Source organism: Hippocampus zosterae, chromosome 8, assembly GCF_025434085.1.
Source record: "Hippocampus zosterae strain Florida chromosome 8, ASM2543408v3, whole genome shotgun sequence".
Lineage (NCBI taxonomy): Eukaryota > Metazoa > Chordata > Actinopteri > Syngnathiformes > Syngnathidae > Hippocampus > Hippocampus zosterae.
In genome coordinates, this window is record NC_067458.1 from 18,348,166 (window position 1) to 18,373,208 (window position 25,043).

The window sequence follows — 25,043 nt, forward strand, 5'->3', positions numbered from 1 at the left end:
TATTGCATAGTTATTTGCCCATGTTAACAATGGCGATGCAAATATGTTCTGTTCCAAACTAAAAATAAAAAGATGACTTGAATCCAAAACTAAAAAATTAGGTGTGGCCTTGGGGCCACAATTAGTTGGTTTAGTTCTTTAATTTGTATTAAAAACAAAATTATTCAGTACTGCCAAATACAATATATAAGTAATATTATTCAAATAAAAACTTTTATATGTAGATTTAATAAAGAGGAAAGGTATATTAGTAAAATTAACAATATGACAGAGATAATAATATTTATTGGTAAATAATTCAAGTTAAATTCTGATAGACATTGTCTATTATACACTAGGTAAACAACTATTACTATCTTATTAAAACGTTTTTAAAGAAAACAAAATACATAAAGTGACCATGATTTCTGTTATTAAAATTCACCAAAAAAAACATTTACGGTAATCAAAAACTCGTATGACATGAATACTGGAAAATAAATTATAAATAAAATGAATTAGCATTACAAGTAGATAATTTAATATTCCTGCACAAAATAATTGGTTGATTATAATTCAATGAAATATAAAATAACCACAAAAATTAGCGTGATATATTAATGGTAAAATAAAATGTATAATAAAACAGTAAACATAATGGCATATCAATTTTCCTTTTGTATTTTATCACTTTAGAATCTTAATGACTTATTAAAACAAAAACTTACATATTTCTTCCCTAACTTTGGTCTGTTGTGCTTAAAAAAAAATCAAACGTGGCTCCCTGGAACACAAAGGTTTGCCCACCTGTGCACGAGATCGATTTTGTTTTGTGTGTGTGCGTAGACCTTTAATTTCCACATCTCGCATAATACTCCAGTCAGCTGACTTGCAGACGCCATTTTGTCAGCCATTTCCTCCATTGAGCCACTGCCAGCCAGGCGTCTGTGCGCACGCAGAAGCCCAGGACGCTGCGTCTCTCTCCGGCCTTCCAGCAACTCCCTTGCCCCCCTCCCCAACCCGGGACCCAAGGAAACAACCCCGGCGGCAGTGGCAGCATCAGCAGCAACAACAACCCCCAGGTGGATGAGATACAGTCTCTAGGCTCGGTCGACACCCACCGGTACCAGTGACACCGCCGTCAAGAACCGAGCATGGCTTTGAAGATTGTCAAGGGGAGCATCGATCGGATGTTCGATAAAAACCTTCAAGATTTAGTACGTGGCATCAGGAACCACAAGGATGATGAGGTAACAGAAACTAAACAAAAAACGTAACCAGCGTTACAACCTCACGTCACACCCCCTCCCCTTCCCTGCGATAATGACCGTTACGTTTGGCGACTCGTGTCAGCTGAATTAACGTCAAAAGGCAGCCTGGCTAAAATGCTAGCCTCACCGCTAACTGTCATATTAGCCGCTTAGCTCCCTCAGTCTACTAACAAGACCTTCTGCTTCTAGCAGAATATTTGCTGCATAAGAATAGAAATATTTAGCAACCTGAAACGTTTAACCTCAGGGCGCTTTTTAAACGAAACAAAAATAAGGCTTAATGATTGGAGTGGTAAAGTTAGCTAGCTATTGTACAGCTAGCTCCAAGAAGGATGATTATGGTTAGTTAATAGGAATAATAGTATTCGTATCCTGTTTTGTTTTGGTCTTATACAGACTAATTTTAACCATCCCAGTATGTGCAGTGTGTAGCACAAGAAAAAAAGAGTCGTTTGGACGAAAAAGACCCTCAATCAGTGTTTCAACATGAGCCTAGTCACAGATTACATTTAGTGTCTCATTGTACACCACCCAATAAAAACACCACAAAAAGTGGATATGGTAATCTTGCTGAAATAATAGCTGTATGATTTTTCTTATCATTTGCTAAAATTCCCTACATTCTCAGTTGAACAGATACAGTACATTATATCATAGTTAATTATTAACAATGTATTCAGTATTTTTTTTACAGGTGACTTATTCACCCTATGCAGTGGGGGAAATTGTAACATTTTGCTCCTAAAATTTCATACAGTGCAAGTAATTTTTCACCTTCTCGCACGTGTGTGACAAGCGGGGTTTTTCTTCCTTTAGGGGTTGAATGACTTAAGATTCAAGCACAGTGCAGCAGTCACCAATCCTTTTTTTATACCTTGCAGTGCTTTCACATGAAGACAAAAAGAAAAAATAGGTAGCACAGTTATTAAGATTGTGATGGTATATCCAAATGACTTGGGCTACGATTTGAATGACTTTATTCCCTCATCCATTAAAAAATTAATTGACAAAGGAAACGGTATCAATAACAGAATAAATCGCAACATTTCTTGTCACTCATTAATGAATGCAGTGGTGTGTTTAATGACATCACCAAGCGCCAATATCTTTCACCGACATGTCGAAAACCTAGCTGAACAGTAATATAACATCGTCAGAAGCTAATGCTGGAAAGACTGGCGTTGACAAGACTAGCCTACTCAAATATCAACAAGGATATCTACTATTTGCCTGTCACCTAGACTGTGTTTGACCTTGTCGATTTGGGCTCTCGATAAACTCTCATCTAAGGTTGTGTCCACACACATACAGTTTTGGGTCAGGTGTAAAATTTGGAGTGTTTTCAGAATCTCACAAGAGCAGGTCGAAAATGTCCTCGATTGTCTGAAGAGAAGCGACTGTCGTTGCTGTGTTTTGTGTCAGCTCACCAGCGCTTGACGTTGCGATCCGGCCGGTGCTCATCTGTTTTGTTTTATATATTTTTGTGTCAATGGTAACCCAACCTTGCAGGGTCCAGATAAGGTGATGGTTGCCCAGCCAACAGATTGTTAAATTATTAATGCTTGCGTATACTGTCAAAGTTCCTCCGATAGTCGGGCACAGGTGTCACACTGGTCCTCAAGGGCCACTATCCTGCATGTTTTAGATGCCCCCTACCTTCTCCTCCAAAAGACCTGATTCAACTGATCAGCTCTTCAGCGAGTTCTGCAGGAGCCTGATAATGATCCCGATTGTTTGAATCAGGTGTGTTGGAGGAGGGAAACATCGAAAACATGCAGGATTGTATCCATTGAGGACGGGAGTTACAGCTGTGTAGTCGGACAACCTCCAAAATCAACATTCCAGAACACCAATTTTGTTTACAACAATGCTTCTTCTTGGGAAAAATGTCCCCTATAATCAAAACATGTTATTTAAACACAATTTTAATTGTGCAATATTAGGGGAATATACGAAAATGAGTACACCAGAGGTATTAGCTGTGTGTGTATATCTTACAACTTTTTTTGCTATGTTCATTCATTCCCATCATACATTTTTAGGACAATTGAAAGTCATTTTTGTCAAGTGTGACAGCGATTTCACTTATTTCAATTGGTTCTGAATGGACTATTATAGCGGTGGGGGACGTGGAAGCATGGTGTAGGTCTGCTGATAGTTTTGTCGGTGTGTGTGTGTGTTGAAACAACACTCACTCACATACACGCCTTCCCCTGTCACTTTGCTGTCTCATGACTGCGCACACATGACCGGCGCCCACTCTCACTCTCTTCGGCGCTTTGAGTATTTGTGAAGGGCTGCTCTCGCTTGGACTTCTCCCACCGAATGTAGATGGAATGTTGGGCCAGTGGTGTCACTTTTTAATTGCGAGGCTCCGGGCAGTGTGATTCCTTGCTGTATATAAGCGAATGTGGGGGAGGTGGTGAATAGCCAATCTGCTGCAATTACTGTTTTGGCCGAGGCACACTTATACTTTTTTGTTTGTTTTAGGGGAAAAAAAACAAATCAAAATGTGGTCATGCTTGCTTTTTGTTGGCTATTGATGTACAATAATATATAGACATGAGCCAGTAACAGATTCTTATGACATGTTAACCGCGAGAATATCACCATCTTGAAATTGCTGCTCTAAAATGTATGACTTTGAAATGTTTGGGTATTCAACTTTTTCTCCATTCAATCTGCTCCGAAATGAAACAAATGGTAGCTACTTCTCTGCTCTTCTCCATTTTGTGACGTAATGTCGGAAACGAACTGATGCTAGCATGCTAGTTTCTCTTACCTATAGAGTCTTAAGTTTCTCCAATTTCAGTTTATGGTTTTGGTTTGATTTATTTCCGCAACTATTGACACGGCAACTCTCATAGGCGGTTGTGTATGTTCATTTCAAAACAGTTTTATGATAATATTTTAATGTTACCTAGAATTAATTGTCAAAGAAGGTAAACGGACAAAAAATATATCTAAATACAGTACTGTACCTGTTTTAATGAACAACAGCATGTTGGTATATACAGTATTTGTTTTAATTGATGTATCAGTATTTGTATCAACGTGATAGTCGTGTAAAACGCACAACTAATCAAATAAAGCCGTCTCTCCAACAAATATCTTAATTTAATCAACACCTGGCGCTCTTGGCAGCTGCGTTTGCTCTTCCAAATCTCAAATCGGGTTAACCTTTCCAATTGCCAGCCCTTGCCATTTCCCGAACAAATCAGGAAGGAAAAAAATCACTCTCAAGACACCCCACACAATGATATAATCTATCAGGATCATTCTTTCGAAACCCCGCTAATCTGTTTTTTGCTGATGATCAGTTGCAAAAAAAAAAGTGAATGTGGTTCAATAAATACGTCATGTATACCTGCTTTAGAGGACAAATACAGCATTAAAATCGTGGTCTGATTTGCTCTTGTTAGCCCCGTGGCAAAAACGACATCATTCCACCTAATCTAATCTGGTGCCTGCCCTTTTGGTCTGCCCGCAGGCCAAGTACATCTCCACTTGCATTGATGAGATCAAACAGGAGCTCAAGCAGGACAACATCGCCGTCAAAGCCAATGCTGTGTGCAAGCTCACCTACGTAAGTACACTTTGGTGAAGTAGTCACGAGTCAGCAAGGGTATCTGTAATTGACTTGAAAAAGTTTTTTTCTGACCGCTTCACTTTCACCCTTACAAGCACGATTGAGATCGTGATTTGAGATCCCAGCTGTTTAAGATGTTTGAGTGAAAGTTAGCGAGCCGTTGGGATGTCAGGAAGCAGTTTTGTGAACCAAAGCAAAGTTGCTTTGAAGAAAAAAATATATATGTGTTGGTGAACTGAGGTTCTCTAAAGAGGTTCCACCTTCATTTGTGCTTTTTTTTTTCTTTTCACTTGTGATGTGGAGACCCCGAAACTCAATTTTTGATTTATTTCCTCTATTTTACAACTGAAATTTGCCAAGTTAATTGGCGTAATCAATGATTGCATTATTTTGAGAACATTTAAATGTCTTTCATTACAGAAGTCTACGCAAATGAGTAATGTTGTCTTTTACTGTTGTGCGATTTTTGCTCATGAGTTTTTCATGACAGTGTTTGTTTAAATGGTTCAAACGGCAAAGAAAAAAGTATCTCGTAAATCAAGCTCAGCTAAATTTTTCTATTTTTAATTAGATTTGTTCCGGCTTAGATAATCATTATGTTGGGCAAAGTGTGTGTGTGTGGGTGTGTGTTTTATTTCATGCAACCTCGACCGCGGATATTCCCCTCTGTAATATTAGATATGAATAATGGAACCTCCGTTCTCTGCGAAACAGCTTCAAATGCTGGGCTACGATGTCAGCTGGGCCGCGTTCAACATCGTCGAAGTCATGAGCTCCTCCAAGTTCACCTACAAGGTAAAAAGCGGCGGCGTCTCTGTTTGCGATGATCGCCCCTGTACTGACGAGTCGGTGAAACGCGGCAGCGCAATGTCCTAAGTGCTATTTTGCTCCCTGCGCAGAGGATCGGCTATTTGGCAGCCTCGCAATGCTTCCACGAAAGCACAGATGTCATCATGCTAACCACGAATCAGATTCGAAAGGTAAGCGGCCTGCGCTGCTTTCGTGCTTGCCTCGTCGTCACTTCGCAATGCCGTGTGCCCGCAGCGGGGGGTTGTCAAAACATTATGGGGTCGTGGTTCCCCTTACAGGGGAACACTTTGTACTTTTCCTTTGCATATTTTCTGACAGTGTGTACCAATACTTAACATTGTCATTCCTTCTGGCACTCGTGATGACAATGTGTTTTTGTTTGATCACGTCTTGTTCAAATACCCAAACAATTTTGAGATTGACAGCGCTCACTCAATTTTGACACGATGGAGTAACAGCATGTCCCCGCAACACCAATAGAATAAATTCCATTGCGCAAAACGCTGCTTGAGTAAATATGAATAAACGCGAGCAAGTGTTAATTACCCCAAAATAACAGATGCATGGAGATGCTTTTGTCACAATTTCCTCTGCATAGTAAATGAACAAATGCAAATGAATTCAACGTAGAAAAAGTATCAGATGTATCAGATTTATTTGATGCATCACTACCATGTCAGATCTTCTAACAGTACCGGTTAAGTACCTCTACGTTTGTTTTATTAGTGTACTGGATCTTTTTATTTTGATTTGCACTTCATTAAAATGATACAATGTAATCATCGATTGCAAATTAGCTTGCGGACGCCCAAGTTGGATCTTGCAGATGTCTAATTTGACAATCGCTGAACAGTATTGCTCTCATCCACGCAGGACCTGAGCAGTCCCAATCAGTACGACACAGGCGTTGCCCTCACAGGCCTGTCTTGCTTCGTTACCCCCGATCTGGCTCGCGACCTGGCCAACGACATCATGACACTGGTGAGCCACAAAGATCACAACTTACGATGTCATTTTTTTTGTTTGTTTGGTTTTTTTTTTCCCATTCTGTACTGTTGCACTCTTTCATTTACATATGTAAGATGACGCTAAACACGCTGCTCTCCGTTGATTGGTCGAGAATTGCCACTTGCACGTGACAATTGAAGATATAAGATAAAGCGCTAAAATGATGTTTAGGAGTTCTGCAATTTCCCGCAACGTGTCGTCTTTTTATTTCTTTTGTGCAAGGTGGCACATAATTACCAGGCAAGGACCAATCATCTTGTGCGTGCTCGTCTGTGTTGTATTCATCTTGTACACGTCATACCTTGATAAACTCTTTCCGTAGCCGACGTATCGACCGCCATCCACCGACACACCCCTACAGTGGAAGTGTAACTTATTTTGGTCGTCATTTCCTGTGCTCTAGATGTCTCATACTAAACCCTACATCAGGAAGAAAGCAGTGCTGATCATGTACAAGGTGTTTCTCAAGTACCCGGAGTCCCTCCGTCCTGCTTTCCCCAGGCTCAAGGAGAAACTTGAAGACCCAGATCCAGGTACCACCATATTCTAGCTTCCCCGGTTGTCATGAAGAACCTGGAGAAAGTCATTACATAGCGTTAAACCTTTTGTGGCGGCCATAACGGCGATTTAAAGGAGGGTCTATCACTGATTCTAGGCGTGCAGTCGGCCGCGGTCAACGTGATCTGTGAGCTGGCGCGCAGGAATCCCAAAAACTATCTTTCTCTGGCACCACTCTTCTTCAAGCTCATGACCTCCTCCACGAACAACTGGGTCCTTATTAAGATTATTAAATTGGTGAGTCAACAGGACGCAGTTATCCGAACACACACACAATGCACTGACTGACCTGAAACTTGTGGGATGACAACTTTGACCATTGTGACCTACTCCTGTTGCTACTCTTGCTGCCTTTGCCATACGCAACACTTTTTACATTTGTATGTGTGACTCTGATTGGTTCTGCGTTTACAGTTCGGTGCGCTCACTCCTCTGGAGCCCCGCTTGGGAAAAAAGCTGATTGAACCTCTCACAAACCTAATTCACAGGTGAGATCAACCCAAATGCTCCCCTCGATTGTAACGTAGCCTAAAATGGTCACTCGCATATTTATAATCCGTGCTCTCCTTCTAATTTGCAGTACATCTGCCATGTCTTTGCTGTACGAGTGTGTGAACACGGTTATTGCAGGTCAGTACTTATAACCCATATATAAAACAGATCTTGTTTGACACTCAAAATCACTTTTGTTAATTAGTTAAAATGTACCGTGCCCCAATTTAAATGCCATTGATTTTCAATTAAAAAATGCCATTACGCCTTAGTTTCACAGTCCAATGTATGCAGAAAGTCTGATTGCCGCTCCGTTCTGTTTTGCAGTGTTAATTTCCTTGTCGTCTGGAATGCCCAACCACAGTGCTAGTATCCAGGTACGCTTCTTGGGGCCGCTGCCTTCGCTCTTGTCACGCGCTCACTTTCCAGTCCGATTTATGCACAGTGCATGATTTGACTGTTTTTTCCCCTCTCCCCCTCCTTCCTCAGTCACAACAGTTTTTAAGTCAACTCACATTTATCTGTTCACTATTCGGTTGGTCCTGTTATTGTTTACCTTGAAAGTGTCTGTTGATCATTTGCGTCGCGATTTTGGCATCACACTTTCTCTCTGTCTTCCAGCTCTGTGTACAGAAACTGCGAATCCTGATTGAAGACTCTGACCAGAACTGTGAGCCCTCTGTCAATGCCTGCAGTGTGTCATTTTCTCATTGTCTGCGTGTTTCTCACTCCACAAGTCCAGCCCTCCGCCCCTTTTTAGAGGATTCCACAGAGCCTCCACCCGAGTCTCGATAACTCGAACTGCATAACCTTTTTTTTTAACTCGTGTTGATTTGAATCGCATTCACCCTGCGGAAAAGGGGCTTGTTGATAGTTCTCATCGGACGACATGTACGCCTTTCCTCACGTTGCAGAACCATTCGAGTTATCTGGACCGACCCCCACGTAGAGATAGTTGTGTCTATAGTAGATTGTCAACTGATGGTGTGGGCTGCACTGGGTGATCCTCACAAAGCGCTGAGTTGTCTTCAAAAAGAACCTCTTCTTTGTGATACTCACCAGTCTTACAATTTACACCCCCAATTTGTTGCTTTTTGTGCCATATTTCCTCAAATACGCGTCCTATAATTTGGACCAGTATGGATGCAGCGTATTAATGCAAGTAATTGCTTCTTTCATATTCACGTCCATAGTTAACTGTTGAGTCGGTTTGAACTCAGTTGCTCACCAAAACTGACGACGGTACTTTGTCCATACATATGAACGTGACTGTCAATCCTTGTTTATTTGTGGTGACCAGTCCAGTATTTAGCCCGTCTCACTCAAACTCAGCTGGTACAGGCTCCACCTCACCCATAACATGTATGATGACAAGCGCTGTAGAAAATAAATGAATGGCCCATTTTAATATTTTCCCAACAATAAATTGGACTAAATTAAGACCTCACCCCACCCCATCTCTGGCCGCTATTTGCGGGAATATGGTACATCAGAAAACTTATTTCATAGGGTGTAACTCCTGGGATCAAATATCCAATCGGTCCAACCCGGAGGCCCTGGTGTGAATAGAGTAGATTGTGAACCTGTGCTTGAAGATGTTTATTTATCTGTGCCTCTGAATTATTAAGCTAAAAACTAAATGAAAGAGGGACCTACTTCCACAGTTAAAGGAATACAGTGAATGAGAATAGATGCGGAATTGAATTGGTTGGGAATCGCTGGTCTTGAGAGTTTATGGTAAAGTTGTGTCTTCCCCCGATTTAAACTGAATTACACAAAGCTTTTTGTCACTGTTTTCGCCATCTCTTTCACAGTCCAAGGTACTTTTGACGTGGTCGGAGTCATATGCAGCCGCACGGAGGCCGCACTCATCATGGCTGTAATGTATTCACTGCAGCCCAAATTACCGCCACGCTTATTGATTAGAATGTGAGAGGCCTTTGTCTCTGGCTAGTGACAACACCACAATTTCGTGACTCGGCAGCTTTCACATGGCCAAATGTGTGTTTTGTCTTGCATGTGTATACATGTTTGTGCGTCCTTTCCGTTGTTCTTTGTGTTTTAATAATCTTTTCCTTCGGGATATTTACATATAACTATCACATAGATAAATATAGCTACAGCTAACCGTATTACCAGTCGATAATATGAATGCGATATTAGCATTGAAATAACTCAGGCATTGATAGTGTTACATTTCTAAACATGGCACGGCAGTATTCTGTCTACTCATTTGACTCGGCAAGTTTATATGTGTGAATATGTTCCTTCAGTGAAATATCTGGGCCTTTTGGCTATGTCCAAAATCCTGAAGACCCACCCTAAGTCGGTGCAGAGCCACAAGGACCTCATCCTGCAGTGTCTGGATGACAAGGATGAGTCCATCCGTCTCAGAGCTTTGGACCTACTCTACGGCATGGTATGTGCTCCTTTTCAATACAGCGGTAAATCGATTTAGGAGTTTTAATTTGTTCCTTGACCACGACCAAAACTCAAATCATCTCAAGCCATTTCACTCCCATATCGCACTCCCTCTGTTGTGTGTTACCGATGTACTCAAAGATGCTCACAACTGCTCAGTAAGCGGCGGTAATATTAATTGTCTTTCATAGTGGATCTGTGCCTGTGAGTATTTTGGTCTGTCCACATGAGCTACTTCACCATTTTTCCAATTATCCATTGCTTAAAGGGTTAGAAAATCTTCATCACAAATAAATTCAGGAGAGGTTAGTTAGTATGTGATGACGCATTCTGACTCGAATGGTAACATTTTGGTTCAACGTTCATTTTCAGCAGCCAATTCACTACTTGATTCGACATACCGACGATTCGGGCACAGCCTATGACTCTGTATTCCTTTGCAGGTGTCCAAAAAGAACTTGATGGAAATTGTGAAGAAACTGATGCTACATGTGGATAAAGCGGAGGGAACCACATACAGGGATGAACTGCTCACCAAAATCATTGACATTTGTAGCCAGAGCAACTACCAGTACATCACCAACTTTGAGTGGTTCGTCTCCCTCAACGCAGTCGCCTACACAATCTATTTTTTTGCATGATTTCGAGCTGTATTTTTCTTCCACGTGTCCTTGACAGGTACATCAGTATCCTTGTGGAGCTGACCCGATTAGAGGGCACCAGGCACGGTCACCTCATCGCCTCTCAGATGCTGGATGTCGCTATCCGGGTTAAGGCCATCCGGGTGTTCGCCGTGGCCCAGATGGCCACGCTGCTGGACAACGCTCACCTTTTGACCGGGAACATGCAGAGAAATGGCATATGTGAAGTTTTGTACGCAGCAGCCTGGATCTGCGGCGAGTTCTCGGAGTATGTCGCGTTCTCTTTTGTCATGCCTTGAAGTTAAAAATCACGTGTTTCACACACTGCCGCATGGTGTTACATTTGTTTTTGGAACACGTAAATGTAACCCTGGATTACATCAATTCTTACAGCCACACTAAAAAGAAAAAAAAAGTAATATTCTTATGTGACAGATTTAGAATACAAACGGTAACTTGAGTCATCATCTTTAGACACCTGGAGAACCCGTTGCAGACGCTCGAAGCCATGCTGCGGCCGAAGGTGGCTACTTTGCCGGGCCACATCCAGGCCGTTTACGTGCAGAACGCCGCCAAGTTGTTCGCCACTGTGCTACAGAGCCAAAAGGACAACACAGATGGCACAACTACCCAAGAAACCAGCCAGCTAATGATAGACCGCCTTCCGCTTTTTGTCCAGAGCGCCAACCTGGAAGTGCAAGAAAGGGTAAAATGACTGTGGAAATGTCTCTCAAATCCAAAGTTCTTCTTATGGCGACCTGTTGATGACGATTCTGATTGGAAAAAAAATTGGTTCTCCTATGCTAACTACACGCCACAGGCATCTTGCATCCTGCAGCTGGTAAAGTACATCCAGAAACTGCAGCAGAAGGAAGTCGAGGTAGCGGAGGAAGTCATTGCACTGTTTGCCGGAGAACTCAATCCTGTAGCTCCCAAGGCACAAAAGAAAGTGCCTATCCCTGAGGGGTGAGTATCAGAGCGTTTTCACATGAGGACGAGTCCATTTAAACTGTGCTTGAGCCAACTTGACTCCAAACGTCCAGTACCTTTTATTAGGGTGAGTGCTCAGATGCATACTCAGGACATAATTGTAGTAAGTGTTGTGAGTGACCCTGAAGTTGTGTATATGATTTAATGTTGTGTTTTGTGCTTAGTTTACGAATCGTACTATATCACGGTATATTGTTTTTCTTTTTAGTATAGGGGACAATGTGTTAGAGACATGAATCATCAAAAAACATGAAGCACTGCTTGCGCCAGATTTAGCTGAAATGGCATAGCTTTTTTCTCCATGATTGGTGGACAAAAACAAGGGCAGATTTATTTTATTTATTTATTCGTTCAGTCTTGATCTGGATGCCTGGATCAATGAGCCTCCATCTGAGAGCGAGTCCGAGGACGAGCAGCCCAAAGCTATTTTTACAAAGGAGGAACCCAAACATTCCCGGCCCAGACACACGGAGGTGGACGAGAAGGAGCTGGCGAAGGTGCGACCATCAACTATTCAATAAGCACCTTCATTCTATAGCTCTTTCACCACCAATGAAATAACCAAAGTACATGTGACCTTTTTCTTTTTACCTGCACAGAGAAGAGAAGCCAGGAAACAAGAGCAAGCCAACAACCCATTTTACATCAAGGCCTCGCCATCCTCGCAAAAGGTCTTTTTTTTTCTCCCGGGTCACTTTGTTTCTTCAGTATCTCTTTGTATCAGTTGATTTATTAGATTATGTGTCTGTCTACAAGTAGATAAAATAGATTAATAGGTATCACAAAGTTATCTTTTTTACTAACAGGTCTACCAGGACACCCCTGGAGTGGAGCACATCCCAGTTGTTCAGATTGATCTGAGTGTGCCTCTTAAAGTACCAGGTAGGAGGTCCTATGTTGTTTTCATCATCAAAACAAAAAGGGACACTTTGATTGGAAAATAATTTTATTGCAAGAAACACACTGCACTTGTGTATGAACTTTTCATGAACGTTGAAGTGTGTACGTGTATGCGCGTGTTGATCAAGGATGGCGATGGACTTTGTCTCCTTTTTATTTGAAAAATCTCGGCAGTGTTAGCTGCCGGTATTTGTCCATGTGCTGGATACTCAGCCACTCACACAGTGATTTATCAGATTGAAATTATACGAGCCTTGATACTTGCTGAAGAGCTGCGCCCTTTATTATTATTATTTTTAAAAATAAAATGTTACGTTTTGGCACAAAAATTATTTAAACGCCACACATACATCTCATTTACATTTTATCTTGCACTGGACAAAAACTATTAAAAAAATAATAATAAAACTAATGAAAACTTTTGAAATTTAAACTAACTGAATTGGAAAAATGAAAGTCAAAAGGAAATAAAAACTAGGAGTAATCGATCAATTATAGCCCCGGTGGGGACGTACTTTGAATTATGAAAAAAATAAATGTATTATCCTGACATATAAATTCATCATTTGTCATCTTAGCACTACCTTACTCCAATGATCAGAAGCTTGATATAATGTGATGAAATGAATCAATGTTTTCTTCCCCATTTGTATTTGAGGATGAAATAATGTCTTTCGAATCCTCCTCCTCGCCTCAGGCCTGCCTATGTCCGACCAGTACGTAAAGCTGGAGGAGGAGCGTCGGCAGAAGGAGAGAGCCGACAAGAAAAAAAAGGAGAAAAAGAAAAAGAAAGAAAAGCGCAGTGGACGGGGAAAGAAACACGACTCCGGTCCGGAGAGCGAGGAAGACATTACGCCGGCGCACATGGTCGACATCGTCACAGAGGAGATGCCAGAGGTGACAGTGTTACTATTTGATCTTGAGCTGGGGGTCCGAGGCTTCAAACATTCCAACGGGTGGCGATGTCGGGCTTTTTCACAGAATACAGATTTTCACATTTAAATGTTTTCACTCATCAAATTCACACCCCTTTAACTCTCGTGCGGTGATTAATCATAGTTCCATTTTGTTTTTGTTGGTGTTGTAATGGTAAGTTTTTTAAAAAATTACATAAAAGGAAGGATATGAAAAGTAGATCACAAATATTTTTTTTGCGGGGAATTTTCAGTTTCGTAAAAATATTAAGACTTAAGATGAATCCTCTTTGCAGTAATTAGAGTGGTTAGTCGCTTTTTGGAAAATAAAGTAAAGTGGTCAGAAAAGTCGCAAAATATAGCAGTCAAATTGGCTCACTGGGTGACTGCCGTAACCTGGGAACACGCTATGCATTTACAACCTGTATCATTTGTAAGACCGAGCGGAAAATTCTCAGTCATCAACTGAATCATTTTTGTATTGCTTGATCTCCCTCCAGAATGCCTTACCCAGTGATGAGGATGACAAAGATCCTAATGACCCTCACAAAGCCCTGGACATCGACCTGGACAAGTGAGTCAACGTTTGCTGAGGCCAAATATAGCTTAACTTAAATAATATCTTCAATTGAAGATGAATCTGTTCTAATAAATCAATTTTAGCGTATCTTGGGCATTCCCGGTCACGGCTTCACCGCCGATGTGACTTGCGTGGCCTTTTTGCCCCTCCTTCGTCCCTCTTGACTTTTTGCTTCCTCTCTTCTATGCATACACACACCCCCATTACTGCCCACTTTGCACGGGCAGCTTGGTGGAAATGGCGGGGCGCAGGTGAGTCGCAACTCCAGCCACGTGACCTGCCGCTCCAACATGCATCTTCTATCCCGTTTGCTGTGTTTCCAATTAGCTGGCTTGCTAACATTGCTTCTCTAACTGATTTTTAGTGCTCAGCATTTTTTTTTTTCCTTTTCTGTATTGACTAAATGTAACATTTGACTCGGTATTGATATTCAAAGTGCCCTTCTCAGCATTATTCTCTGAATGACTTCTTTGACATTTCCCACAATAGTGACTTTTGAAGAAAATCCCCCTTAAACAGCTGCCGCTATTGTGAAAGCGCTATATAAATCAGCATGTATTAAAATAAGAAACACTGCACGTTGAATCACTAATAGGGTGATGCTGACGCTCTCAGGCTTTGGTTCCCTTGTAGTGGCATCTAAAATAATCTGCCTGATTGGGCCTGTAGGAAACTGCCCTGCCGCTCAATAGATTATGAATGCTGCCAAACTCTTACGAGTCCAATGAGTGAGCCCTGCGTTCGCGGAGATAACAAGTGCATGCGCATTTTCACAAGCGATAGTTCAAGCTGGGCGGCCCGGTAGTCCAGTGGTTAGCACGTCGGCTTCACAGTGCAGAGGTACCGGGTTCGATTCCAGCTCCGGCCTCCCTGTGTGGAGTTTCCATGTTCTCCCCGGGCCTGCGTGGGTTTTCTCCGGGTTCTCCGGTTTCCTCCCACATTCCAAAAAACATGCGTGGCAGGCTGATTGAACACTCTAAATTGTCCCTAGGTGTGAGTGTGAGTGCGAATGGTTGTTCGTTTCTGCGTGCCCTGCGATTGGCTGGCAACCGATTCAGGGTGTCCTCCCCCGAAGACAGTAGGGATAGGCTCCAGCACCCCCCGCGACCCTAGTGAGGATCAAGCGGCTTGGAAGATGAATGAATGAATGAATGAATAGTTCAAGCTGTAGCTGGGATGTCTTCAATGGACTTTAAGCTGAATGAAAAATCCACTTCTGCTACATCTGAAAAGAGTTGTAGTAACTTAGTTGACGTCGGGCCCAGGCCAGAACAATCGGTTGCTTTATGTCTATTAAATATAGCCGTTGCACTTCTGGATTGTGTTTTTATGTTGTAATGTATTCTATTGTTTTATCCAGGCCTCTTGCAGACAGCGAGAAGCTACCAGTCAGGTCTCACCGTCCAACAGAAGTTCCGAAAAGCCCAGATGGAGATGCCGAAAGCACCTTGCAGGAAGCCAAGAGGACCAGCAAAGAGAAGAAGGAGAAAAAGAAAGACAAAGAGAGGGACAGGAAGGTAAGGTTCGCTTTCGCTATGCCTCCAGCATGACTACGACATCACATTTAAAAGTTTTCAATGATTCATATCTTTCATTTGCATTTGGCAGAAGAGCAAAGAAGAGAAGAAGAAAAAACGCAAACATGAAGAAAAGGGGGTGGATCTTCTCGTGCATCAGTCAGACGAGCCCGTCGTCCAATCAGAAGGACCCAGTGAGATGGTGGCCCCTCCCACTTCCACAACTCCTGAGGTATGACCTTTTGAGAAACACAGCGGGTAGCAACCGTGTTTTTTATTTTACATTCTGTCGAAGCATTCCGTAAGTATTGTGGCGCCCCTTGAAAGGCTTTATAAACCGTTATTTCGGAATCGGAGTGATTATTCACAATGTCAAATTAAGGGAGCTCAGAAATTCAGTGTGGTTTCCTTTGCGTGTAGGCAAATCATTGTATTAATAAAGACAAAGAATAGAGTATCTTTTGATGTATCCTATGTGATGATCAATGGTAGTAAGCTACAGAGTGCGTTTGGCCCTCCCCGCTCTCAATTCCTCGCCCTCCTGTCCCTCCTCTCCCTCCCTTGCTCTTCTAGGTTTCAGATCTGGATTTCTGGCTCTCAAAGGCTCCAGTGCCCTCTTACGCCCAGGTTGAGTCACACCCCTCTTGTCTTCCCCCCAAGTCCCCCCCCTCACTCATCGCTTAGTTGTACTCATCCACCCGTCTCATAATTCCATTTTTTTTTCCTCCTCGTCATCCACGCGTCAGCTTCCTCTCTTTCACAGGTCGCACAACACATTCATTCCCCCCTTGTACGCATGAGTGACTTTAATGTACTGTTTGTCGTAGTGTTCCTCTTCCTGTTTCCTTTTGTTCCGTGAAAGTGGTTCGTCAACGTTTGTGGATGTTGTCATTATTACTTAGTGACGACGATAAAAGCATGGCTGTCCCAACAGGAATCTGGCCTGGAGTCAGTTCCTTTGCTTCCTGATGCCGTGGCAAGATTCTGTTATTTTTCCATCTCTTTCTTGGACCACTTAATGTGCTGTAATAATTCGGGGTGGGAGACACACACATCAAACTTAGTGTTTTGTAATTTGGTTGCCATCAGTGCCATCAAAGGATGACAGCGGTTCCTTAAGAAGTTTTGGAGTTCCTTTAAAAGTGCAAATAAATATTGTGTACTTAGTAAACGTGACATCCCACATAGAAGTATCGAAAATTATTAAAAATTGGTGCCAAAACAAAACTCCATGTTTGAACCAAGAAAATATCTTCGCTTCAAGTGTTCTGTGGCTTAAAGCGACAGTGAGGAACCCTTCTAAAATAACCACGCCAGCGCTTCTACTTTCTCTGTTACGTGCACTCACTCAGGGCTCAGGGCTTCACAACAAGGCGTTCTAAAGAGTCACTCCAAAGGATTATTTGAAGGAAATATTGTATGCATTTTATTTTGATATGTTGTCATTCGTCAGACTTGAGGTAGCGACTGCTCTGACCTCAACCCGTCACTTTTCCGGTGCATGCCACGTGTCTTTTTTTTTAGGATTTTTGGGGTAGTGGTCTTGCAAGAATGATAGCTAACCTCAAACCCGTCTGCGCTTTTCTGATGAAGAATTGTTCACACAATTACACTCTTGACTTCTGCTGTTTCTTTTTGGTTCATTTGGCTTTTATTGTCACAGTTTGGTCTCAAAACGTAATGTGGCTGATCCCTTTTTTGAGTTCCCGAGCTTAATTTTTGTTGACATGGAATTGGTGGACAGTGCAGTATGTTTTTGTTTTTTTTTTGGCCTCCTGCTCATTAATATTTGTGTGTGTGGTTACAGGAAGCAGCAACAGTAGGAGAAGCAGCCTCTGTGCCAGACGCAGCATCCGGCACAACACCAAACTCTGATCCCGATGAGACCAAGGACTTGGAGATGGAGGATTCTGTGAGTCACCGTCTATGATGTCATCGTTTCCTGGAAAGAAAAAAAGAAGAGATGATGTCTGCTGTGGTGGCTGTTGAATATGCTTTCTCTCGCTCTCGTATCCTCACGATGTGAAGAAATCATCCAAGCACAAGAAGAAGAAGCAGAAAAAGGAGAAGGAAGAGAAGGACAAGAAAAAGAAGAAGAAGCACCACCATCATCACCACCACCACCACCACAGCGATGAAGGCGGAGAGGGGACTGTGCACAATGGCACGGTGGAGGAGGAAGAACCTCTACCGGTAAGTGAAATCAAAATGTTTTCACTAATGGTAGTAATTATAAAAACTATTTCCTGATCTCAACGCTTCAGTGGAACGTCAATCTTCCGAAACATATTTGTTGCATCAGCTGTGCCGATCCAGTTGCTCTGTTTGTGTACAGCGCTAGGTAGAGAATGTCGAAACCTCACCTGAACCCGTTTTTCATTTCAGCCCATGTCCAATTACTGCCTCCTCGCAGAGAACGATTACATCAAAATGGTGAGTCATCGGGAATCGGGGATACTTCCAAATCGGGATGAAACGTTTGTGCGATAGCGAAGATTAAATGAGTGATCGAGTCTTTCGAGACAGCTGTCTAAATAAGTCTCATTGTCAAATCTCCCTTTCTTTTAAGATGATGGAAGATGCCGATCAGGTACTCGTCAAAGTTCTATGAAAGCCAGAACTTATTGGAACTCCTGTCCTAGATGTGTTTGTTTTGTTTTTCTTCTGCATCGATTGGCTTCCCGTGCCACAGAGCTGCTTTCTTTTCGCAGATTCTTTCTGTCCTTGCTGGCTTGTTCTCGTATTGGTTTCGCCGAACGAGCGCGCGCGTGATTGATGCTGTGTGTGACAAATTACACAGTGTAACCTCCAAGGTTGATCGCAGTCTCGTACAGTTGATCTTAAAGTTAAACTGAACGATTTTGAAAAACAGCTTGACAGTTACCATTCAATGTTTCAATTAAAGACACTACAGTGCAATAAATGTTGCGTTGCTGTGGTTGCATTGTGCGTCCACTAGATGGAGCTACGCTAAGGGAATACAATACAATACGGCTTTATATAAAGCATTCACAACTGCTGCAGCTGTAACAAAGCGCTTTACAGAACATTTAAAATACTACGGCCAGGAAATCTGAATGTTGATCCATATATAAGGTGCATCGGCTTATGAGGCGCACTGTCGGCTTTTGAGAAAATTGAATTCTTTTAAGTGTGCCTTGTCGTGCGGAAAATATGGTGGTACTTTTTTTTTTCTTTGAAAGTTGTGCTTTTGTTTTGTGTACACATTTGAATGCTATTACAAGCGAGCAAGCACTGCAACTTTTCTGCAGTGTTGGCGCACAGCATTTTGACCCAAAACTAAGAACGAATGTTATTATTTTGCCACATTGCAGAAAATCACAAATAGGTGTTTTTCCTGAAAAAAAAATCAGGAAAGGATTTGGAGACATTTCCAGTTTTAACTCTAAATGTTCGTCTTTGGTGGTGTTTGACTTTGGAGGTTAAACTGTGCAACTTAATCTCTCCTCCCCACCCCCCACCCTCTGATGAATCTACAGGAATCTGACACGTTTAGTTTTCTTCTTCTCAGGTGTATGACATTCAGGGGAACCTGCAAGATGGCAGCCAGGTGGTGGTGTCGGTCATCTTTGAGAACAAATGTGATAGCTTCCTGAAATCCATGGAGTTCAACGTGCTGGACTCTCTCAACTCCAAGCTGCAGAGGCCTGAGGGGGCGGGTGCGCACGACGGCCTCACCGTCCCCTTTCAGCTCCCGCCTGGTCAGTTGCGCTCCGCAATGCGCCCGCCAGGAATTTCCTGTTTGTTGTGCAATCTGGGAGCTTTTCCCAAACCTACAAGTATCAAATTATCACAAATTTTGAGACTTTTTCAAACATTTGCATTTATTTATTTTGGCCTCTATTCTTTGATCGGTCCCACCGAGCATGTATATTGCCAATAGCCCTTTAATATTGGTTGCATTAATGTAGCCATCTTTTAAATTTGAAATTTGTTTTTGTAACTGCATCTCTTAATGCAGTGGTTGAAAAAAGAAATGTGGAAACAGAGAGATCATAACCATGCAGAGGTTTGAATAATCTGAAATTGAAAATGTTCTACCAAAACTAACAAACCGTTCTCTCGTATCGCAGGGGTGTCCAATGAAGCTCGGTTTGTGTTCACTGTGCAGAGCATCGTGATGCCACAGAAGCTCAAGGGAACGCTCACTTTCATTGTCAAGGTTAGAAAACCAAGCGCAGTATCGTCAAATTACAGCAACAACCTGAATGGGGGAAATTCATCATCCAAACAGATTGATGTACAGTAAAAGTTATTTCCCCGAATCAGAATGAAGACTCTTCAACTCACGAGAAACTGGACTTCAAACTGCACTTTACTTGTACCTCCTACCTAATCACCACTCCATGCTACAGGTGAGGACCTGCAAAAATGTCAGTCTGAGGATAAAGAACACTGTTCATGTCTGTATTGTTATAGTTTCGATCTACATGTGCTGCTCCACCATTTGTGTCTTAACGCTGACCATTTCATTATGAATTCAAATCGTGTTATCAGACATCATGGTCATTTAAAATAAGTGGTTAGAAAAGAAGTTGAGAGTTAACTTTTTGTTTAGAATTTATTGCTTTGTGGTTGTTGCTTTGGCTAGCGATGCATTTGCAAAGCTGTTGGAATCTGGGGACCTGAAGGGCAGCTCTGTCAAACTGGAAGGCATCAACATGCCCTTCCACCACCTTCTGGCCAGGATCTGCTTCCGTCACCACTTCTCCGGTACGCAGACACAACTTGATCCATTTCATGGGTCTCAGTTGCTCAATCACAAACGTTCAATGGAACACAACAGCCTAGCATAACAAAATCCATCATTCATCCGTCCACTAATCCGTTTATCCTCACGAGTCACTGTCATGCTGCCTATCCTAGCTGTCTTCGGGCAGTAGGTGGTGTACACACTGAACTGGTCGCCAGCCAATTGCAGTGCTCACATTGAAAAACAACCATTGGTGCTCACACCCAGGGACAATTTAAGAGTGTTCCATGAACCTTCCATGCATGTTTTTGGATCAAGGGAGGTACCCAGAGAAAACCCACAACAAAATCAACACCCCCCAAAAGAGATAGTAATTCTCAATGCATATTGGCGTACATGCAAGAAGTATAGTACAGGGATACCTTTACTTGCGTCCCTTCATATGAAATTTTCAAATTACGAAACATCTTAACAGGAAAATATTGCCTCTTGTTACAAAAGAAATTCAACATACGAAAGATAAAAATACAGGGGCTTGGAACGAATTATGGCATTTACATGGAAAACGTGTCTCTGCTTACAAATTTTCTAGTTAAGAAATCTCTTTCAGAACCAATTAATATAGTAAGTAGAGGTACCACTGTACTGTATTAAGTTATGGTCATAAGTTCACTCATAATAAATCATTAGAAAGTCCGAAACAGGGCATTCATGCCCTCAAAGTGTACCTGCATATTTGCGCAAAAGATGATCATGTGTGATTACTTTGTACTGTACTAAAGAATTGTTGTCATTTTCAACCAGTTGTGGAGAGGGTCGACTCCTGTGCCTCTATGTACAGCAGGTCTATCCAGGGTCACCATGTTTGTCTGCTCGTCAAAACCGTGAGTCAAACTTTTTCCTGCCTAACCTTTTCGTTCCTTTATTCACCCTACGAGACGCATCCCAAAAACTGCAGGGGAAAAATTACATTGGTATTTTCTCAAGTACAGGCTCTGCGCCAAATTGAATTTCCAAACACACCCTGTGTTGATGGCAGCTAACAAGTTTCGGTTGGACAAAACTTAGCGTTTCCAATGGGAAATGATTTTTTAAGTTTAAAATGGCTTACCGTAACTCACTTTGCCAAACGAAATATTGGCAAATTCAAACATTCTTGACAGAAATAAATATTCTCCGTGTTTTGAATGAGTGATATAGCACCATCTGGTGGGCAAATATATTCATTAAAAATGTAACGCTAGTCCAAATTGAAATGTTTAAAAATTGGCTTTTTGTTTTCATTTTTTCATTCATAGGAAATGAGATTTGTATGTGTAGCTTTGCCATTTTGGGAAGAGTATTATCCAAGAACACATTTGGCTTATTTCATTCAACACAGCCAAAATGGCCTAAAAAAATAAAATTGTCAGGTTACTAAAAATGCCTTGTGTTGAGTGACACTTTGATCTTCCTTGTCTCGCAGTCCAACCAGACTGTGTCCATCGACGCCAAATGTGACGAACCCACCCTGCTCGGGAACGTGCTGGATGAAATCAAACAGACCTTCTCTGAGTGCTGATTGTGTCCATGGTTAGCCCAACCTCTTCCCTCCTCGCTAAAACGCATCATGATCACATTCAAAACACTGCGGCCAGCAATGCCGCCGGCGCCCTATTTATTTGTCTGCTCTCCTCATCCTCTTCTTTGCTCTTCCTGCCCCCTACACTCTTGAGCACATTCACTTGACATCGTTTTACAGACTGGCGGTGTACTCCTCCTCTCTCTCCTGAGACGCACTTTTCAATTTCCTCTCTGAGCTCTTGGATGTCCCTCCTCCTATGCTTCTTCCTCTTCTCCTCCACTGTCACATGGCGCCATTTTGACACCTGGACTTTTGCTGTTGATGGTTGAATTGTGTTTTTACTGGATTTGAACTATGCTGTCATTGATGTGCCGTTTTATTTTTGTTTTTTGTTTTTTTTTGTCTGTCTGAACGCCTGTTCGCGCCTTCTATGTGTGTGCGTGTGTGTAAACATCCGACTGCTGTTTCAGCCTTGAAAGCAAGTGACTGTCTCTTTCTCAAAATTAAAAAAAAAAGAGAGGAACTCGTACTCCCTACCTAATCTCTTCTGACCCCGAGGCCTGCAGTAGATGAGACCTTAGAGCGACTCGCACTACTCACAAAATGTTCAGGATATTGGGCTGTTGGGAAGAACCTAAAATGCATCAGTCTATTACCTTAGTGAACTTAATTTGACTTTTTGTGAACCTACTTTGAGTAGTGCACAGTGCAGTAACCAATCTTGGGATATCCAATCCCTCCTGCCCTGCCTGCTTTTCCTCCAACGGACCAAAATGGAAACACACTTGAACACGAGTACCGCCAGTCAACAACAATCAGATTCACAAATTTGTTTAGTTGCATCACTGTTACATTTGATTACCTCAAAAGGTGACCATGTGTGACATACAAATAAATGCCTCCCTCTTCCCATCAGGAAAAAAAACCCAGCAACTGTAAACTGTCTCACTTGATAGATGCTATTGTTCACACAGACACTAATTAACTACCAAGTCCATTTTCTAACCAAAAGCCGAGCGAGCACCTACTAAGCTCTCAACTGGTCTTTAGCATCGCAGTAGGCATTTATTTGCCTGTGCCTTTTATACCGAACTTAATAGAAGTGGAACAATTTCAGCCATTATGCATTCACGCATTCAGGTAATGTGATGAGTGAGTGGCAAGGAAAAAACAACTAACACAAAATTGGTGTGGATGGTGAGGCTCCGTATTCATATTCGATTCTGTCTGTGAGAAGTTGATAAATTCGCTGGTCAAACATTATTGACAGAGGCCAGAAAACCCCAGCCTTAACAGTATATTCCACAACTTGACCGCTGAGCCTATTTAAGATCCATTGCTAACCAAAAGAGCAGCACCTATCAAGAATGTAAATGATCCCGTCATGTTCAAAGTTTGCAGGCTTACGACGAGTCACGTTACAATGCCGTGTGCCGTCCCACTTGCATTTATATTTGTCCAAAATTGAGTTCGTAGTCCAGTTTCAATTGCAAGTTAAGGTCTCTGGATTTTTTGTAGAAATGGGAATCACAACCTTTTAGGTACAGTAATCAGGACGGACCCTGCTGCCAATGTGAGTAATTGATGAACCCCCAAATTTCTTCGTTTCTATAAATAGTTAAAACTGTAAATAAATGCGGTGATGATTCTCTTGTGACTTCCACCATTAACTACCCAGGCTAACATCGGTTCCTCCCTGACATATGAACTTTGTCTCTCAGTCCAGATTTCACTTCAACATAGTTCCTTGGCACCAAGATGGCACCTAAGCCCTGTCTAAAAGAACAGTGACAATACATTTCTATAAGATGGGGATTTGTGTGTTCAAAATAGATGGAGGTTTTTTTTCCCAGCAAAGGACAGGCTCAAAATAAAATTTACCAGTAGCAACCCATGAATGGGCAAGGGAATAGTAGACACATTTGAGGTACCTATGGTGGCCCATGTGTCCCAAATGGCATCCGTGATTCATCACGAACACTATTTTACCAAGGTCTCACAACACAATTATCAGTATTAGGCGCCACAGCATCTGTCCTTACATGCACCTGTTGTCGCTTTTGCTTTTCCATCACGGCAGGCCAAAGCGCTCTCAAACCTAACTTTCTGAAGTAGCAAGCTCAAGACTAACCGTTAGCATCTATTATGTTTGTTTGTCCGCCATTGCGTGAAAACATTCCTTCATAAGACTGACTACGAGTGTGGTCAGCTGTAAATTTGCAGGAATGTCCATCGAAAACATGTTCCCGACAATGACCTAGCCGTGGAGTTTCTCCCATATTGTCACCTATTTCGGATCATTATATTATTGCATTACAACTTGTATATTGCATGATTTAGGAATGTATACTTTTTTATTACCTTTTTTCCCTTCCATGGACATTTTCACCTGAATTGTCATTCCATTTTCTCCTGTTATTTTCTCTATACAGTTTTTTTTTTTTTATCAAGTATATACAGTACTTGGACACATTGTTTTTATGCATTCTAAGTTTTGGAGGGGGAATAAATTCGATAGTTGAATGATTTAAATTATTAAAACGCAGGCAAGGATCAAGTGGGGGGTGTTTAAAAGAAATCAGGATGAAGAGGGCATTGAGGGCTCCCAGTTAAGAACAGGGCAGCACTGAGGGACTACCTGTCTTAATTCCCTCTCAGTTCGTCCGTCGTGTTCTTTTTGTAACATTCTTAGCTCGTGACATTGAAAGCATACTCTTCACACCACAGATTTCCAAAAGTACTGTCGTCTTGTTTCTCCATACTCTCCAGCTGTACAATGTCATATGTTTCAAAAGGGGGGGACGTGAATGATCTTCACTCCCTGTAAAGATTACCCAACTTAAAAGTAAAAATAAAAACTATAAGATGCTACTGTGTATGCCTATTATTTATGCAAACTCTGATCTGAATTGAAAAAGGCAACGTTTAATGTACATAACTGGTGGTAAATATGGATGTGTAGTTTACTTTGCCCCTGCCCCCACATACTAGATTATAAAGGTTTTTATGGTTAGTAATTTTTCTGTGTATCATAGTCGTTTGCAGCCAAGTGTGGCTCCCTTATGTAGCAACACACAAATGAGATTCATTGCATG

General features: G+C 41.9%; 2 protein-coding genes across 6 annotated transcripts in view; one reads left to right on the forward strand and one right to left on the reverse strand.

The window, feature by feature from the left end:
* The window catches only part of rfxank (regulatory factor X-associated ankyrin-containing protein), a 77,281-nt gene that overhangs the window by 38,684 nt on the left and 13,554 nt on the right, over positions 1-25,043 (reverse strand). The window lies entirely within an intron of this gene.
* ap3d1 (adaptor related protein complex 3 subunit delta 1) lies at positions 887-24,819 on the forward strand. Of its 5 annotated transcripts, XM_052074738.1 has the most exons (35): positions 887-1,229; positions 4,741-4,836; positions 5,554-5,634; positions 5,739-5,819; positions 6,523-6,630; positions 7,061-7,190; positions 7,313-7,452; positions 7,630-7,703; positions 7,796-7,845; positions 8,035-8,084; positions 8,329-8,377; positions 9,981-10,126; positions 10,572-10,720; positions 10,807-11,037; positions 11,244-11,475; positions 11,590-11,735; positions 12,115-12,256; positions 12,359-12,430; positions 12,566-12,641; positions 13,357-13,556; positions 14,074-14,147; positions 14,381-14,404; positions 15,514-15,670; positions 15,762-15,902; positions 16,244-16,297; positions 17,478-17,582; positions 17,699-17,863; positions 18,056-18,103; positions 18,240-18,260; positions 19,203-19,392; positions 19,765-19,853; positions 19,961-20,046; positions 20,283-20,404; positions 21,189-21,268; positions 21,850-24,819. In XM_052074738.1, exons 1-35 carry the CDS (start codon positions 1,134-1,136, stop codon positions 21,943-21,945), a joined length of 3,801 nt encoding a protein of 1,266 aa, XP_051930698.1. In that variant the 5' UTR covers positions 887-1,133; the 3' UTR covers positions 21,946-24,819. The 5 variants fall into 5 exon arrangements, with proteins under 5 accessions (XP_051930698.1, XP_051930699.1, XP_051930702.1 ...); XM_052074739.1 differs by lacking the exon at positions 18,240-18,260; XM_052074742.1 differs by lacking the exon at positions 16,244-16,297.

Excerpts from the sequence above, each read along its gene's own strand:
- ap3d1 (XM_052074738.1), top strand. The coding sequence starts at position 1,134 with ATGGCTTTGAAGATTGTCAAGGGGAGCATCGATCGGATGTTCGATAAA. Across the intron at positions 12,642-13,356 it reads TGTGCCTCTTAAAGTACCAG|GCCTGCCTATGTCCGACCAG; the intron begins GTAGGAGGTCCT and ends TCCTCGCCTCAG. Across the intron at positions 15,671-15,761 it reads ACAAAGAGAGGGACAGGAAG|AAGAGCAAAGAAGAGAAGAA; the intron begins GTAAGGTTCGCT and ends TGCATTTGGCAG.